Source organism: Pinus tabuliformis, chromosome 7, assembly GCF_031772625.1.
Source record: "Pinus tabuliformis cultivar Carrire ecotype Pingquan chromosome 7, CPIR1, whole genome shotgun sequence".
NCBI classification, from domain to species: Eukaryota; Viridiplantae; Streptophyta; class Pinopsida; order Pinales; family Pinaceae; genus Pinus; species Pinus tabuliformis.
Window position 1 is genome coordinate 1,256,392,003 of NC_142293.1, and position 17,314 is coordinate 1,256,409,316.

The window sequence follows — 17,314 nt, forward strand, 5'->3', positions numbered from 1 at the left end:
GTGCATGGGTCAATGCGCGTTTAAGTGCATCAAAAGATTGCTGAGCTATCTCATCCCAAGAGAATTGAGCATTCTGTTTCAACAACCGTGTAAAACCTTTTGTAATCTTGACGTAGTTAGGAATGAATCGGCATAGAAAGTTTGCTTTCCCTTGCAAACTTTGGAGTTGGCGAAGACTCGAAGGGGGAGGCAATTTGATGATAGCTTCTACCTTCGAGGGATCAACGCGAATGCTGGCTTTTGAAACTACGAAACCTAGCAATCGTCCCACTTCTATACAGAAGACACATTTGTGTGGGCTCAAACGTATACGATAATGCCTACATCTCATGAAAATTGCTCGTAAATGGACAAGGTGTTCAGCTCGATGTAATGAATGAGCAGGCAAATCATCGAGGTACGGTTGCACAATGTGTTTGATGTCATGAAACGCATAAGACATCGCCCTTTGAAAAGTGGCTCCGACATTCTTAAGCCCAAAAGGTAATTTGCAATAAGCAAATGTCCCCCATGGACAAATGAAAGCCGTTTTTGGTTGATCAGCAGGTAGAATATTGATTTGATTGTAACTGGAAAAACCATCCATAAAGGAAAATATTTCACTGCCGGCACAATCATCAATTATTTGATTGATATAGGGCGTTGGATAGTTGTCTTTGGGACAAGCACGATTAATATCCCTATAGTCGATACATATTCTTATTGTTCCTTGTTTTTTGTTAACCGGAACAATATTCGATACCCAATCCGTTAAAGGGATCGGATAAATGAAACCTGCCTTCAACAGCTTCTCGACTTCTGCGTTAATTGCAGCCACTTTTCGAGGTGAATCTGACACAAACATTGCCGAACGGGTTTAGCGTCCGGGTAAGTCTTAATCTCACGGACAACAATTGCGGGATCAATTCCTGGAATTTCCTCATAGGACCAGGCAAACACGTCGCGGAATTCTTGAAATAGGGCCTTGTAAGTTTGAATCTCGTTATCTGAACACGAGGCGCATATATGAATGTTTTCAATGATTCCGGGCTTGACTGAAATGTCAATGGGAACAGTGCGAGAGATGTTTCCTAAATTCAGCTCTGAATCAGGATGTTTCAGTGGACTCTGAGCTTCTTTGACATATTCAGCTGTAAAAACTGATGAGAAATCGTTTTCAAAGCAATCATCCTCAGGTAAAAACGAAGATCTATGATGGAGATCTTCCCATGGTAAATCGTCTACACACAGGATTTCACAAAGTTGTTCGTCAGATGACACAACTTCGGGAAACGCTATTAACTCTGAGGTTGAAGTGAAAAGTGATTCCTCACGGACCACATTCATTTGGTCGATTTTGGTTGAACGCGAGTCGGTAAAAGACTGCACGGTTTCGTAAGCAATTTCATACAGACTCAAAGGCATAGCATCACCAAATGAGTCTATTTCAGATTCGGAAGGAACGATCCAAGGATCGTCGTAAATAATGGTATTTGAAGTAATCATATGAATGGATGCGAACTAAGACACGACGTTGATTGGAGGAAAAGGAAAAGTTCCCAGTAAACCAGCATCTTTAACTAATCCTACACCAACATCCTTATAAGGGATAGTCGTTTTACCGACATGCTGGATACTCTCTGAAGAGGTTGGGTCGGATGAAAAATAAGCCAGCTGGTCTATGGTCACGATCTTGCCATTATGTGGAAATTTTATTACTCTGAAGACCGATGAGACGACCATTGTCATACCGTAAGACCAACTTCGACCCAAGAGAAGGTTGTAGTCTAGAGGGGCATCAACCACCTCCACATCTAGACTAACGGTTTTTCCTTCAACCCCTATAGGCAAATCCTGTAGAATGCCAAACAGATGGAACCCACGGCCATCAAAGGCCTTAAGAATTGTCGGGGATTGGTTAAGTGAAGGAGAACCAAGCGATCTCCAACACTGAATCGACATAATACACGTGGAAGCTCCCTCATCAATTACAGTCCGATGAATAGGCCTGTTTTTTACTATCACTGGAATCTGGAAAGCCATCTGATGAGGTAAACGCGGTGTACTATTTTCTAGATCAAAGATTATCAGGTTCGGGTCCTGAACATCAACAGCTCCTATAGCTGACAAAAGTAATTTTCGTTGTGCTGGACATGATTGTAGCACTTCCAAAGCCGACATTGCTGAGGGTGAAACAACTAAATCCTCAACAATGTTGTAATTCTGGGCCGCTCTCGCATGTGGATTGAAAGCAGACCTTCGAAGTACACCCTTGGCGGGCGGTTTAATTACTAAGTCAGGGTTAGGTTTCTCGATCTGTAGTGGATCGGAACCGGGAGCTGAGGTTGATGGATTTGACTGAGAAGATTCTGCTTCTTTCGATCCATCAACAGGACTTTTACTACCATAATCGTGTGATCGAGTCGCAATCCTTACATGAGACATCATCAATATGGGTTCTTCGACGGCACTCGAGGAAGAACCTATCATTTTGCTATCTTTCGGAAACGGATCCTTCAAGACAGCAGGAATTTGGGAACCTTTGACTAGTTTCACAACCTCGGCCTGATGAGGGCAATCTCTTGTAAAATGATCTTCTTCACAAATAAGACAAGGATAACGGGGCTTGCGCTTTTCGTCATTGGTTTCCGAATTTTCTGTTTTCTCCTTTGGAGCTTTGTCTGCTTTATTCTTCTTCTTGCCTTTCTTCTTCCCAGCGTTTTTTGATTTGGTCGTAGATGTCTCTGCAGTGTGTATATCAGCGGAAACTTCAGCAGAAGACTCTCCTATTGGGGAGTCTGGTAAGGTGATAATGGGCGAAGAATTCTTTGAAGACTTCTTCTTGCTTTTAGTATTCATTGTACCAATCATGCCATCAGCAGCATGAGATCCTGAAGGAGCAGCAGCGATTTGATTCGACTTTGGAAGATCTGGGATCTTTTCGTGTAACGTACCCGACTGAGTATAAACTAAGTCAAGGTACTGCGCTTGAGCAATGACTTGCTCTTTAGTAACTACTCCGGCCTTAGCCACGTCTTCAGTGATCTTCGGTAATAATGATTTAACAAACCATTCAGCTAAGATTTGGTCCGGGATAAAAACTTTCACTAAACGCCTTCGACATCTCCATTCATGAATATGGTCGGAAATATAAGTAGATGTCAACTGTTTCAATGAAGTTAATAACTCGGTGCCATTATCATATTTGACCGGCAACTGAAAATGTGTTAAGAACGAGGTAGCTAACTGACTAAAATTATAAGAAGAGGCCTGTGGTAACTCAATGTACCACTTGGCCGCGAGACCAATGAGCACACAAGAGGTGGTAAGTCATCACGTGATTTGATGGATCCTCTCCAGACTTACCTTCGAACTTGGGTATGTCACTGGGCAACTTATTTGGCATTGGCGGCTAGAACGGAAGATAATTTATTGGATCGTTCGTTAGGCGTGTCAAGTCTGGTAAATCCAAATTTGCGATAAACGGCAATTGCCGATTAGGATCCCTAAAACTCTGAGTCACAAGACTAGTCCCAGGAGGAGGATATCCAGGATAGCTTGGAACAGGAATCGCATTCAGGATATTGTATCCTCCCAGAAAACCAGGATTAACCGGACCATACTGGGGTTGTTGTGGTTGTTGATAAGTGTACCCAGGATACGGTTGATACTGGTAAACCGGTTGTTGGACAGCAGGCCCGTATTGGTACTATCCCTGGTACGGTTGATAAACAAATTGTGGTTGAGAAGTAACAACTGTACTTAAACCTGGCTGCCCCACAGGCATCTGAACCGTAGTTTGAATCGTGGATCCAGACAATGGTAAAGATGTCTGCGGAGTAGTGGCAGAAACAGTAGAAATCGGAGCTGTCGATACTCCAGAAGTAGGTGTGGTGGAAGGAACAGATGTTGCGGTAGTTGCAGCAGTCGTTTGAGATGGAGTACTAGGTTCAATTGGTGACTGAGTAACTACCGAAGGTACAAAAGTTTGAACATTAGACTGCACTGGTTGCTGGGGTGGACCAGAAACCACAGGTTGTCCAGTTTGAGATGACAACTGTACGCTTGGCTGCAACACTTGTTGAACATGCGATGGATCCCACACTATGTTCATTCCGGGGTATTGAGATCCATAACCGGATTGAGGGTAGGATTGATAATTGATAGGTACATTTCCCGTACCTTGAACATAAGATTGACCTTGAGGTGGTTGATAACCTTGACTCGAGTACTGACCTTGGGGTAGATACCCTTGAGGTAAGTACTGATACTGGGGTTGACCTTGAGGCATATATTGGTACTGAGGTTGACCCTGGGGTACATATTGAGGCTGGGGTTGACCTTGAGGAATGTACTGTACCATGGGTACATACTGTCCTTGAGGTTGCCCCCCAGACGCAAATTGTGTACCTTGGGGTTGCCCCCCAGGCGTTAATTGAGGCTGCCCCAGGCGGTAATTGACCACCTTGAGGTTGAGATCCGGGAATTGAACCTGACATCATATAAATGTCTCCTACACCCAACGGTTTATTACCATTGTTTCCAGCTAATGACCCATGTCCAATGGGTTGAGGAGATGCTCCTGCAAAAGTACCAGAAAGTGACTGATATCCAGCAGGAACAGAAGGACCACCATACAAGAAATATTCAGGGGGTTGAGTAAACACGGACGACTGACTAGACATATTTACAAGAGTATAAATACCTCCGAGTCGATAAGGAGTACGAGGTGGAGAAAAACTTATGCCTGAGTTGTCTAAGTAATTAGTTAACGAAAGATACCAAGTAGTACTTCTAGGTGGATTGTAAAAGATAGATTCACGCTCTCTTAGATCAATAGTAGGTTGATCTTCAAGAATAGGGCCTACTTCTTCTTCTGGAGCAAGTTCTTCAATAGCTATCAAACCAGAAGGGAGATTTTCGGTGATGACTCTTTCTACCCTAGGTGAATCAGGAACACTAGAAGTTGGAGTAACAGGTTCAGATATTTCAGGTTCTTCGCCTATATCACTAGTAGACGAAAAACTACCAGCAAGCTTAGAAACTGCAACAGCTTCAGGATTATAACCTGTTTCTAGACTTTGGTAATCTGGATGGACTACCAATGAAGACTCTCCTTCTTCAGGTGAACCTATTCTACTGCCACTAGGAGGAGTTACAAGGACTTTCAAACCTTCATAATGACTTGGGACGTCTTGAGGAGGTTCACCCCGAAGTCTACGGGACTTCCTCAACAATTCGGCCACGGAAACAATCTCAGGAGACTGGCCCCGAAGTCTACGGGACTGTCTCGGTAATTCCGCTACAGTTAAAAACTTTTAACTACCACACACGCAAACAAAGTAAAAATCTCAAAACAAACCACATAAAGTCTCTAAAGAACCAAACAAATTTGAATCACACACCTAAAGAATCCAGGGCGTCAAACCATGCACAAACAGTAGCCTTCCGGACCGAAAACACTAGTTGGTGATGAAGCCCAACATCGCCGAATTCAGTACAGAAGTGGTGGGTGGAACAGTTACCCCGGAAACCTGCTTAATGAATAGACCGACACAAGTTCCTCCACTTTAACCGTCTCGAGTGAAGTGAACCCCCCGGAAAATCCAAGTGAGTCTAGCCGACGTCTACTCCAGGTACAGTGGGATCTTCCCTCCACCGTCACCTCGGGTAGAATCCTAAAGATAATGGTCACTAAGGTTACCAACAACAACAAATATACCTGGGGGAACAGTCTACGACCCGATAGCATGCAAGGGCAAAGTAACAAGCTCAATTCCCTTGCCGGCTCCTTGACAATAATCCAAGGTTTACCGACAAGTGACCCCAGGCTCCTCGACAATAATCCGAGGTTTACCATTTGTAATACGTGCGTATCTAGCGTCTTTCCCAATGAAGGAGGATTGATCCCCTCACTGGTTCGGACACGGTCTCATGCTTCTCCTTGAAGAGGAGCTTTCCCAGAGTACAAATGAAATAGTTGGATTTATCCTACCACAAGATAAGCTACTTGTTTGGTTTTTCTGTCTCGGAGAGTTAATTACTCTCCTACTCCAAGACACTAGCCTGATCTATATTGGTGTTTCAGAGCCCTAGTAAATAAAATTTACTAAGTTGATTTTACTTTAAGCGTTAATTTTTATGGCTTTTCTTTAAGACAAAAGGTAGCGGAGATGAAACTGATGGTGTGTAGACTCGACTCAAACCACTACAAAGATGCACTTAGGATGATTTATACTAATTTTCTTTTTCAATGAATTCCTTAACTAAGAGAGTTGGAGAATGCAAAATTTATATAAAAACAACTTTCTTGGCAATGAAAATCAAAGAAACAATCTCTTTATCTTTTCCAAAACATGCAACTCATGACCACTAATTATTTTGTGAAAATTCCCTTTTCATTCAAAGACTCAAATGCCACTAAGCAAACTTTTCTTTCAAAGGATATTTTTGGATTTTTTCCTACTTAACAAAGCATTTAAAAATAAAAAAGCAAACCTTTACAAATCTATGAAATCAAAGCTATTTAAAAGCAAATCAAAAGAAATTCACCTAATAAGCAAATCTAATGAGGCCAAAACTTACAAAGTATGATCCCAGGATGTTTTACTCAGTCGTGATTTAACTAAGGACTAGTCAATGTAGAATCAAAAACTAGTCAAAAATAAACATAAAATCTTTTGTTCTTTTTTGTAAAATGAAATTCACAGTTCAATCAACAAACTCTTCCGAGATTCGGCAAAGAGACAAAAAAAAGGTAAATGTCTCACAAGGGTAGATTCTATGAAAGGTCTGACTCCTAAGAAGACTGCAAATACCAGGGAGATCCAAGGTTTTACGACTTCTAAAGCCAAAATCACTACAGGACCAATGCAAAAATCAAACCCTAAGGCAAAATCTCTATGAATTCCACTAAAACACTTGACACTGACGAAACAAGTTCAGATGAAGATCTCTGGTAGGTAACCAGTGGATCTGGGTGGAAAAAACAAATTAAAAGCAAAATCTAAGAGGCAAAAAGGAGAAAATTGAAATTTTCTCAATTTTGACAGGGTACGCAGGCAACCTGTTTACACAGGTGCGGGTACGCTCTGTGCACACAGTCGCAGTGCGTACAAGTACGCACTATGCTGAACTCAGAGGCTGCGTACTTCTAGCAAAACTAAGAAAAACTAAAATCTAATTTAACCCTAAGCTAGCCCACCCAAACACACAGTCAGACAACCAAAAACCAGAAAGAAAAAGACTTTTCTCATATCAAAGTTTCAGACAAAGGAAAAAACATTCACATCAATGGAGTTCCCCAGTGGAGTCGCCATTTTGTCATGCGAAAAGAGTCAATTTTGCGGCCAAAACCAACCTCCCTAGAAGCTTAAGGCTTGCTAGTGACAAACAAGACAATTAAGAACAATCCTTCTCTAAATATGCATTTACCATATAAGAAATCAAGTGTTTAGATCCTACCTGTAGTCCAACGTTGTTGTAGTAGTCCAGCCTCGTCGATCCGGATGAGCTCCTCCTTCTCTTCGAAACCTGCATTCACTAACAATCAAATGATTAAATAGCACCTGAATATCTCATAAAATAAAACATATTTAACATACAGACCAAGGAGTATATGAAACAACTCATCAATAACAAATTGTTGAGAAGAATGGACTTATTTGTATTAATAGGAAACAAAAGAAACCATTACAACCTGAGCCTTGGTGTTGTGCAAGTTCCTCCCAGGGTCCAGCAAGAGTTTTCCTTTACTTTGACTAGCTCACCCACTTCCAAATGAAACAAGAAACGATGACAATCTCTCCTCACAAGCTTCTACAAGGAAGTCCTAATCTCAACAGCATCTACCCTTAGGAATGTTCAACTTTCAACCTCCCCTCCCTCTGGTCCAATGCATGTATTTATAGTGCTGTAGAGGAAGTTAATCAGTTCCACCATCAATGGGATAAGCCCCTCTTTGGGTGGGTTAGCTCCCCTCTTGATGGGATAAGTTCCTCTTCCATAGGGATACATGAACCATCTGGAGGCGCTCCATACACGTCAAACAAGCTTCTAGAATGCTCTAGAAATGACCACAAGTAACTTTTTTGGAGTGAAACTTGCGCCTTTTGACCTTTACAGGAGTATGCACCCATTGCTTTACAGACAGAGCGTACAAGTACGCAGGTATTGTGAACTTGGGTTGCGTACACGCAGGTAAGGCTGAGAGAAACTGCGTACCAGAGATAATTGACTTTGAATGACTTTTCTCTCTTTCTTGGAGTTTGACATGGAAAGCAGAGGCATGCGACTTGCCAAGGGGGATAGTATGACAGTTTGATGGAGCCATACTAACTGCCAATAGTCATGGTGACATTTTTTAGTGTAACAGTGCTGGTAATGCTAACTGTTCCATTCTATTCTGTGTATGATTACAATCTGATTTCATATTCACCCAAATTGAACATAACAATTGCATTAATTTGACATATAGGAATTGCATTTTATTCATTACATAGAAGGGAATGAATGAATAATTTAATGTAACCACACTTGGACAGAGACACAGAAAATCCTTGAACATAGTAGGACCTTGTAATCTTCATATGGGAAACCATATAACTTTGACAGTGAAGTCAAACAAGACTGAACCCATCTTTCTACCAAATCCACAATAAGTGTGGAACGAATGTCCCAAAATACCCCAGGGGCATAATATTTCTTTTAATTTTATTATTATTATGAGTATCCCAATTTATGAAGCTAAGGTAGTAGAGGGGCAGTTGCCAATGGTATCACATCCGAGAATATCCCTGTACTCTCTTGTTATCCAAAACTGATCATAAACTTTCCCATCTGAACTTTTCTTGTACTCGAGCAGCAAAGAAGAATGATTAAAAGCCGTGAGCTTAACAAATCCATAATCATGGTCCTTGAAATAACTCCAACTGGTTTGTAGAGTAGTATAATCAGCTAGGGCACAACCTCCCCCACCAACCACTACGTGTATGGTTGCATTAAACGTACCAGAATAGTGAGACCTTTCAGAACTCACACATATGTTCTGCACCATGACCAAAAAACCAAGATGAATGCTCCTTCAAATGACATATTTTTTTTAAAATTCACTTTATAAAAGAGTCCCATGAAGATTACAAGGAAGAAGGGCACACAAAATTTCACAGTATAACACCATTGTTGTTCCAAGACAAATCAATTCATCAATCAGAAAACGAGCTTACCTCATAGATGGGACATGTTCGCTCATAATTGTGAACATGGCCATAAAAGGCAAGGTCCACTTTATACTTCTTCCAGAGCTTTTGCAGCATCTCTCTCCCCATAGGTTCTTCAAATGCTCCCTCCTCTGCATACCAGGAGGCTGAGGAGTAGCCTAGAACATGATGAGCAATAAAGATAAGCCAGGGCTGCTTCTGTCTATCGGCAGATGCAAAACATTCCTCGATGAACTTGTATTGATCTGTTCCCTCTCGCCAATCATGTTCTGAATCAGCAATACAGAAATGGAACATGCCATAGTCGGTAGAGTACCTGAACAATAACATACACAGAACACTCACAATTACACTTGCTTGAAAAGAATGAATTAATAGTATTTGATAGTCTTTCATCGTCTAAAAGAAGCTACACCTGAAAGCTAATTTTTCCATCTTCCTTGAAAGCTCCGTTTTGGAATTATTTGCAAATTTCACATGGAGTCTATATCAGTTATTAAGGTTGATTCCACTGCTTCCATATGTATTTAATAACTTGCCATGGAATTTAAACTAATTTAGTGCGAAGCAGTATAACATTTGTCCCCATATTTTGGCGTGTTGCTTTGGTTTCTTTCATACTTTTTTGATAAAAATGTCATTACTTAAGGCTATGTCCTTACATACAAACATTTTTCCACAAAAGTTCCTTCTTATTTCTCATAGAAATTCCTCACCATGTTGCCAGTATTGAAAAACCAATTTCAACTCTTCGGTTTTTTGTCACAAATGTAGTCAGCAACCAATAATTACCAACCTTCTTGCTAATAAACATAGGCTTTTCAAGTTTCAACTACTGCCACGCATACTAGATCTTAATGGGAATGGCCTTGTAAGAAGCAAATACTAGTCAAATCCATACAAAAATGGGCATTAACAAAATTTATCCACAGTACAATTAGACTAAAGCAATGATGTCTGCTATCACAACACTCTTGGTTTATATACCGACGAATTAGAGGATAAGTGGCTACATTCTTTCTGGAATCTACTTTTCTATCTTACTATTTGCAGACATTGTTTTACTATCTCACTCAATTTTAGGTCTTTAGAAAAACTTGATGTTATCAATTCATTTTGTGATGAGCATGGCCTACAGGGTAATCTTGGAAAGACAAATATTATGGCATTCAACATGTCTAGGAAAGAAGCATCCACTATAAATATGACATATAGAGGACAGCTGATGAAGGTGGTATCATCTTATACTTGCTTGGATTGGGTATCTTCTGGACCATATTCAGCTTGATTCTTGCAGTAGAAGTAAGATTTAACAAAGGTTATGCAACAATAACACCCGTTAAGCAACAATATTTCCAGCTTCAATAGAAAAAAATTCACCATCTTTGCACCACTGTTTGGCTTAAATGGGCAGTATCAATGTTTCTTCTAATCTTTGGTTACAAGTTGACTTCTACCCCACTCAACGCTAGGACTTGCTACCTCGCAGCTGACCTTGTCTAATATAGGCACCAAACTAACATGGGGCTGAACTGTTATATTCCATTATATGTTATTCATGTCAAATTTCAAATAAGAGTATTGAGGGAATTAATAAAATAATATTTTGTACCAGGTGCTAATTGATATTAGATTTTTACCTATTCAAATGTGTTATTAGCTTATTTCATGTGTTGGTAATTTATTGCTCACCTTTTTAAGATGGAAGGGTTTAGGAATAAAATTGTTTGGATATACGTGTAATTTACTTGGTCATGATTAGAAAAACACAAAACACTGAACACTGCACATTAACAAAACTTTTTTTCAGGAGAAAAAGCTGTATATATTGTATTATATGAGTCAAAAAAATTTCGATACATGCTGAGATTTGTGTATATGGACAAACTAGCTGAATCATTTTAGAGAGATAGCAACATAGAGAGATACAACATTTATACTGGACAAAACTGCTTTTGGAGTTCGATAAATATTCTAAGACAGTAGAAAAAGAGCAGAAAGATAGTTCCTTTTGATAGGATATCAGATTTGAGGCAAAAACGAAAAAGAAAACATACCAGATGTATCAACACTATATGCCGGGCATTTTGAAGGGATGTGGGCTGAATGTAATGGAATCCACAGAAATGCACAGGTGCCACATACCTGGAGAGGATTGCAAACCTTTTTTAGAGAGTTCATCTACCTCCAAATTTTGCAGGCGCTTGATGTGTGATATGGGGAAGTGAGATGGATTCCAGAGAACAACTATTCTGTTCATCCATCCCATAAGAGAGTCACTACTTATAGAAAGTTTTCCAGTTACATGCTCTATAATGACTTTTGAGTCCCCATAAATCTGTATAGAGCTAATTCCCAAAAAGGTGCAGAAGATGAGAAGTCCATGGAGGGCCATGGCCTTGGCATGATTGTTTGTTCCCAGGCCACCATTCTAGTAGATATAGTAATGCAGATCCTTTTCTATGCGTAAGTATACTCCGCAGCCACATACGCCATTCTTTGATGCACCATCGAAGTGTGCCTGAGGAATGGAGAGATTGTTTGATGCTGTAGTATGCTGATATTTTGGATGGGGGGGAGAAGCCGGAAGGATAGTTGAATAAAAAGGAATAATTTTATCATATATGAGACCAAAGTCCTCCCTTCCATTTTCAAAAATTTTTTTGTTTCTCCATTTCCAGACAAAGCAAAAAACTAAAATTGGAATAGATCTCCATTCGATTTTCTGGGAGCTCCACCATTTAAAGGCATCCATTATAGAGGGGGGAGAGAAGACAACAAAACCAAAATTTGATGCCAGCCAGTTCCAAAGATTCCAGGTGAAATGACAATTTAGAAACATATGATAATTGTCCTCTGTATCAGGAAAACAAATAGAACAAATGGCTGGCCCTTGCCAGTTTCTTTTCTGCAAATTAGTCCTTCCTATCATGAAAGACTAGCCATGCAAATAATGTGATCTTGAGAGAAACACCAGTTTTCCAGAAGGTCACAAGGAAAATTTCGCTGGAGGCATCCAAGTGATTTTCTATCATGGAGAGATAAATATCTTTGACCAAAACATTTGACTTTCCATTCTTTACCTGAAGGACAATGTTGTCATTCTCTTCCGATTTGAAGAAGCCCGCAAGTTTCATATCCCAAATTATCTTATTCCAAATATCAGTAAGAGAAACATCTAGCCCCAGCTCAATCGCTAATTTCCAAGTAGGAATGGATCCCTGCCATCCAAGTATTAATTGTGCCCAATACAACAGGCCTTTCTGATGAAGGACCGTGAGGAGTTGTTGAGGGAAAGGGGAGTCCGTCTGTACTCCCAAGATAGGATCGAATCCAATTAATATGCTATTGCCAAATTGTAATTTCCATTATCAGTCTCTTCAAGAAGAATTGGGACACCTTTTTAAAACTTCTCCATATTGCCGATCCTTGGCTTTTTCCAAAATATATGATCCGGTACCAATATGAAATGTCTTTGTTTCCGAGATACATAGCTATCATTGCAGTGCTCCAAAGATTGTTCCCAAAGACAACTCTCCACAAAGATTTGACAAGAAGGGCCATACCAGAACATCGAAGGTGCATGATGCCCCACCCCCCCATTTTCTTTGGAAGGGTCAAGTTTTTTAGATTTGTGAGATGATATTTTCTCCTATCTTTATTCCCTCCCCAGATAAAACTGGCCATCAAACTGTTTAATCTGTTAATGATTGCTGAAGGTAAGTAATATAATTGTGCCCAATAGACGAATAATTGAGTAAGCACAGCTTGGGAAAATATCAATCTGCCCGCCAACGATAAGCATCTGTATTCCCATCTCGAAATTAGCTTATAAAATTTATTGGTGACCCATGTCCAGTTGGTTATGGAATATGCTGAGGGCTTAAGATTGAAGCCAAGATATTTCATACCCTGTTTTATAGGTACAGCTTGAATCCTGAACAACTGAGAGATGTATTCCATATCATTCATATCCACATTTCCATAATGAAAAAGGATTTTCCTTCATTTATGCATAAACCTGTTGCTTTTTGGAAAGAGCCTAAATGCTCGTGCAGAAAGATCCAATATTGCCGACAGAGAATAGAAAAGAGAAGGATATCGTCCACGAAAAGGTTATGAGAGATAAAGCATCCCCTCGAAACATCCAGCGGGCCAATTTTCCCCATGTCCACAGCTTTTTTTAGGTGAAGACTTAGAGTATCCATAACCAAAATAAATAACAGGGGAGACAGGGAGCAACCCTGTCGAAGCCCTCTCTCAGCCGAGAAGAAAGAAGTTGGGCTTCCATCAATGAGAATGGAAAAATTCACACCTTCCATGCATGCCATTATCCATCTAGTACATAGATCGTTTAGTCCGATCTTTATAAGAAGGCACCTCAAGTAGCTCCAATCTATGCAGTCTTAGGCTTTCCTGAGATCTATTTTAAGGATGGCCACTGCAAGCTTTTTGTGTGCATGGAGTGTAGGGCTTCTTGAGCTATAGTCACCGCATCTATAATATTCCTGCCATTTAGAAAACCATGTTGTTCTTTTGAGATATATACTGAAAGCTTTCCACGGATTCTTTCAGCAATTAATTTTGAGATGATTTTGTATAAAGTGTTGCATAAAGATATAGGTCTGTAATCAGCAAAAGATTGGGAGTCCCTTTTCTTTGGTATCAAAGCTATGTAGGTAGAAGTAAAGATATGATTAATCTTGCCCTTTTTTCCTTGTTTCTTCCACCTTCCTAAAATTTCATTCTTCATCATGTCAAAGAAATAGATGAAAATATCAATGGTCCAACCGTCAGGACCAGGGCACTTGTCTTTTTTTAAGGACTTCAAGATAGTTAATAATTCATCCTCCATTACAGCTGCAAAAATTCTTTCGTTATCTTCTTCATCAAACATCATAGGAAAATGTTTGATACCCCACATGATGTCGGATATCTCTCTGGTGTCCTCCTTTTTATATGCCGATTTAAAATGCTTTACTGCTTCTTTGGATATGTCCTATGAGTGACAGTATTGCCATCCTCACATTTGATGCTCCATATAGCATTTGTAGCTCTCCTTTTGTTTGCAAAACGGTGGAAAAACTTAGTGTTTTTGTCACCTTCCATAAGCCAGGTTGCACGACTCTTTAAGCGCCAAGTCTTTTCTTCAATGGCAAGCAGTCGCTGTTTTTTTTTTTTCTAGTTCCCACAATCCAGCCTGCATGCTCCATGATAGGGGGAGGGATGACATATTTTTAGCTATGCATTCTTGTTCATTTTTTATTTCTTGTAATTCTCGACGGTTGGACTGTTTTTTCTTAGGATTAAAATTATAATGAGTAAATAAATCCTCCATGCAAATTCGATTAAACTTATAAAACAATAAACTCTCTGAACAACCCAGCACACTCCAGATTTTCTGGCGATCCTTGTGAGTTTTTATGCTGTCATGACGGATACAATTACATTTATATAAATTAAAGCAATTCAATCATCTACAAATATATTACATTCTCACGTACGTTGGGAAGCAGAGGCTGCCCCGCGCTGATATAATGTAAGGACTCAATCTAATATTTACGTACCATTACAGATTTTCAAATTAACCAACATTTTGGCAACTTTAATAATTCTATAAATTATAGAGAGATAAATAGTTTAGGAAATTTTAAATGCCACAACATTGCATAAGCAAACAACGGAGATTACCTTAACATCGTGCTTGCACATGTTTCTTTCATAATCAACTCTTCCATCAAAAGTATGCAACAACCGATCCCATACAAACTCAATTGTAAGGATAGACATGGCAGATCCTAGACTCCTCAAAAAGCGCAATATACAGGGAGATCCCAATATCTATAGAGGGATATATGTTATTCCTTGTTGAAACTAGAACATAATTTCATATCACAACACTAAAGTTTTACTCAAATTTCGAGTTGGAGTACTCGATGGATGCAAAATTCAATTCCTCATCCAAATAGTACCTATGTCGCATACTTTCTAGGAAGCCTGCTACATGAAAAATGAGAAATACATGAAAAAATGTGATTGCAATCACGTTTTTTCATGTATTTCTCATTTTTCATGTCGTAGGCTCCATAGAAAGTATGCAACATGGGTACTTCTTGTATGAGGAATCAAATAATGCATCCAATGAATGTTTTTGCTTGAAATTTGAGTAAACCTATATGGAGATAAGATGAAAATATGAGTTGAAAAATAGTTTTTTCTTTTTTACCTCCAAAATTTGATGATGTAATCTATTATTATTTTATTATTTCCACTATTATTTTCTAATATCCTTAGGAGGCCCATTTTAGACCTCAAAATTCCCCTGATGTACATGGAAAAAGATATTTCTTTTAGATTTAATCGCGCACATCAATAATCATTTAGAGTTACAAGTTCTTATTTTATTTTTAATTCTATCAATAGTTTATTTCTACAATTGTAATTAGTTTCTTTTCTTTTTGCAATTAGTTTTTCTTATGCAATTTCTTTTTATGCAATTAGTATAGAAGTTCCTTTATACAAAATAATGTTGTAATGTTTTCAATTCTACAAATAGCATTAGAATATTTTTGTTGCAATTAATTATTAGCATTTCGAAATAATTTTTTAGAATTCCAGGAAGAAGAAAGAAGGATTAGGGTTAAACAAAGTTGATAAAGGTCGGTATCAAACCCTAACCATGAAAAAAGAGAAAATTGAAGAAGATAGTCCAGAGAAGAATAAGACATAAGTACCAGAAGAACTGTTTGAGGATGATACACCGCTCTCTCAGTACTTCGAAACTCGTAAGGAGAAAAATAAAAAATAGAGGCTTAGAAGAAAGAAAGCCAGCTCAAGGTCTAAGATACCTGTAGAAACTAAAAAATCAAAGAAGAGAAAAGAAGAGGTTAACAAAGAGAAAAGTCAATACACTTAAGGATCACAGGTAAAATTGAGAAGAAGCGAGATAATTCTAAAACTTCAAAATACACAGTCTCCAGAAATGATTGATGTTAAAGAAGAAGGGTCCATAACACCACCTCACACAGTGAGCCCGCCAAGAAAAACTTTAGACATTGACCCAGTCCAATAATAAATTTATGATTAGGTAGAATTTTTGGAACAAAGAACGCAACAAAAGGAAAATCTCTCTCAGAATCAAAAGAATGAAATTGGTGAAACTTCCTTGACAGAAAAAACCCCTGAACAACAACGCAAAGGTGAAGTTGCTTTGAAATATGACATATATGAACTATAGGTTCTTAATAAACATCTTACATAGGAAAGGGAAGCAAAAACATTACAAAATGAGATATTAAGAACCCAAAATGATAACATACTTCTACATCTTTGTCATTGGTATAAGAAAAATAAGAAACTCAAGGCTAACAACAAGTTCCTTAAGAATAGAATCAAGGGTTTGCAGAGTAAAATTCTAATGAAGAGACCAAGGGATACTTCCAGCATTAGAAAAGGAAAGAAAAACACATGTTTAGATGTGCTTGCACAAGCTTTAGAAATCATACATTGAAGAAGAAAGAGGAACCAATTTTGAATTTTTGGTGCATGAGGACATGCAAGACCTTTGGTGTGGGGGAATGTTGAAGTTTGAAATTGTTTCCTTTTTTACTACCTTTTTCCATCTCCTTCACCCTTTTGTCACCATTTTTATTGCAGTGTTAGCATACTTAAGGTAATTTGAGCTTATATAAAAGTATTTATCATCCATGTTTAGAATATATGTTTCTTTATGAATGATAAAGAAAACATTCATACAATAACAGAATTGTGAACATCCTACAACTAATGTTGAATTACACAACGATATTCTTGGTTAGACAGGTTGCAATGCATCAGTTAAGCAATGAGGAGTATCTGAAGATGAAAAATTTTCACCACATGGATGACCACCTATCAGCATGATTTGGAAAGTTATAAAGATTAAGAGATCTAAGAGTCAAACTCAAAGTAAAACTCTGAGTATGATGTGGCAAACGGTCAAGCGATGGAAACAGGAGATCAAAACGACATCAAGCAAGTGTGTAGAATACTTTTTCAATCACGAGGATATGATCCAAGAAGAATCCCTCATGATTTTATCTTTTAGTAGAAAATCATGAGGAGATAAAGTTTTAGTT

The 17,314-nt window shown here is 38.8% G+C and overlaps 1 protein-coding gene across 1 annotated transcript; it reads right to left on the reverse strand.

Annotated features, from left to right (window-relative positions):
* Window positions 1-8,390: 8,390 nt before the first annotated feature.
* Window positions 8,391-9,336, reverse strand: LOC149251946 (nucleotide pyrophosphatase/phosphodiesterase-like). Its single transcript, XM_089456598.1, has 2 exons — window positions 9,204-9,336; window positions 8,391-9,025 (listed from the first exon to the last, which is right to left on the reverse strand). Exons 1-2 carry the CDS (start codon window positions 9,303-9,305, stop codon window positions 8,717-8,719), a joined length of 411 nt encoding a protein of 136 aa, XP_089312724.1. The 5' UTR covers window positions 9,306-9,336; the 3' UTR covers window positions 8,391-8,716.
* Window positions 9,337-17,314: the final 7,978 nt, after the last annotated feature.

Bases quoted from the DNA above. Each gene is read 5' to 3' on its own strand.
- LOC149251946 (XM_089456598.1), bottom strand. From the start codon at position 9,305: ATGGGGAGAGAGATGCTGCAAAAGCTCTGGAAGAAGTATAAAGTGGAC. The intron at 9,026-9,203 runs GTAAGCTCGTTT...GTCATGGTGCAG, and splicing joins GAACATGTCCCATCTATGAG to AACATATGTGTGAGTTCTGA.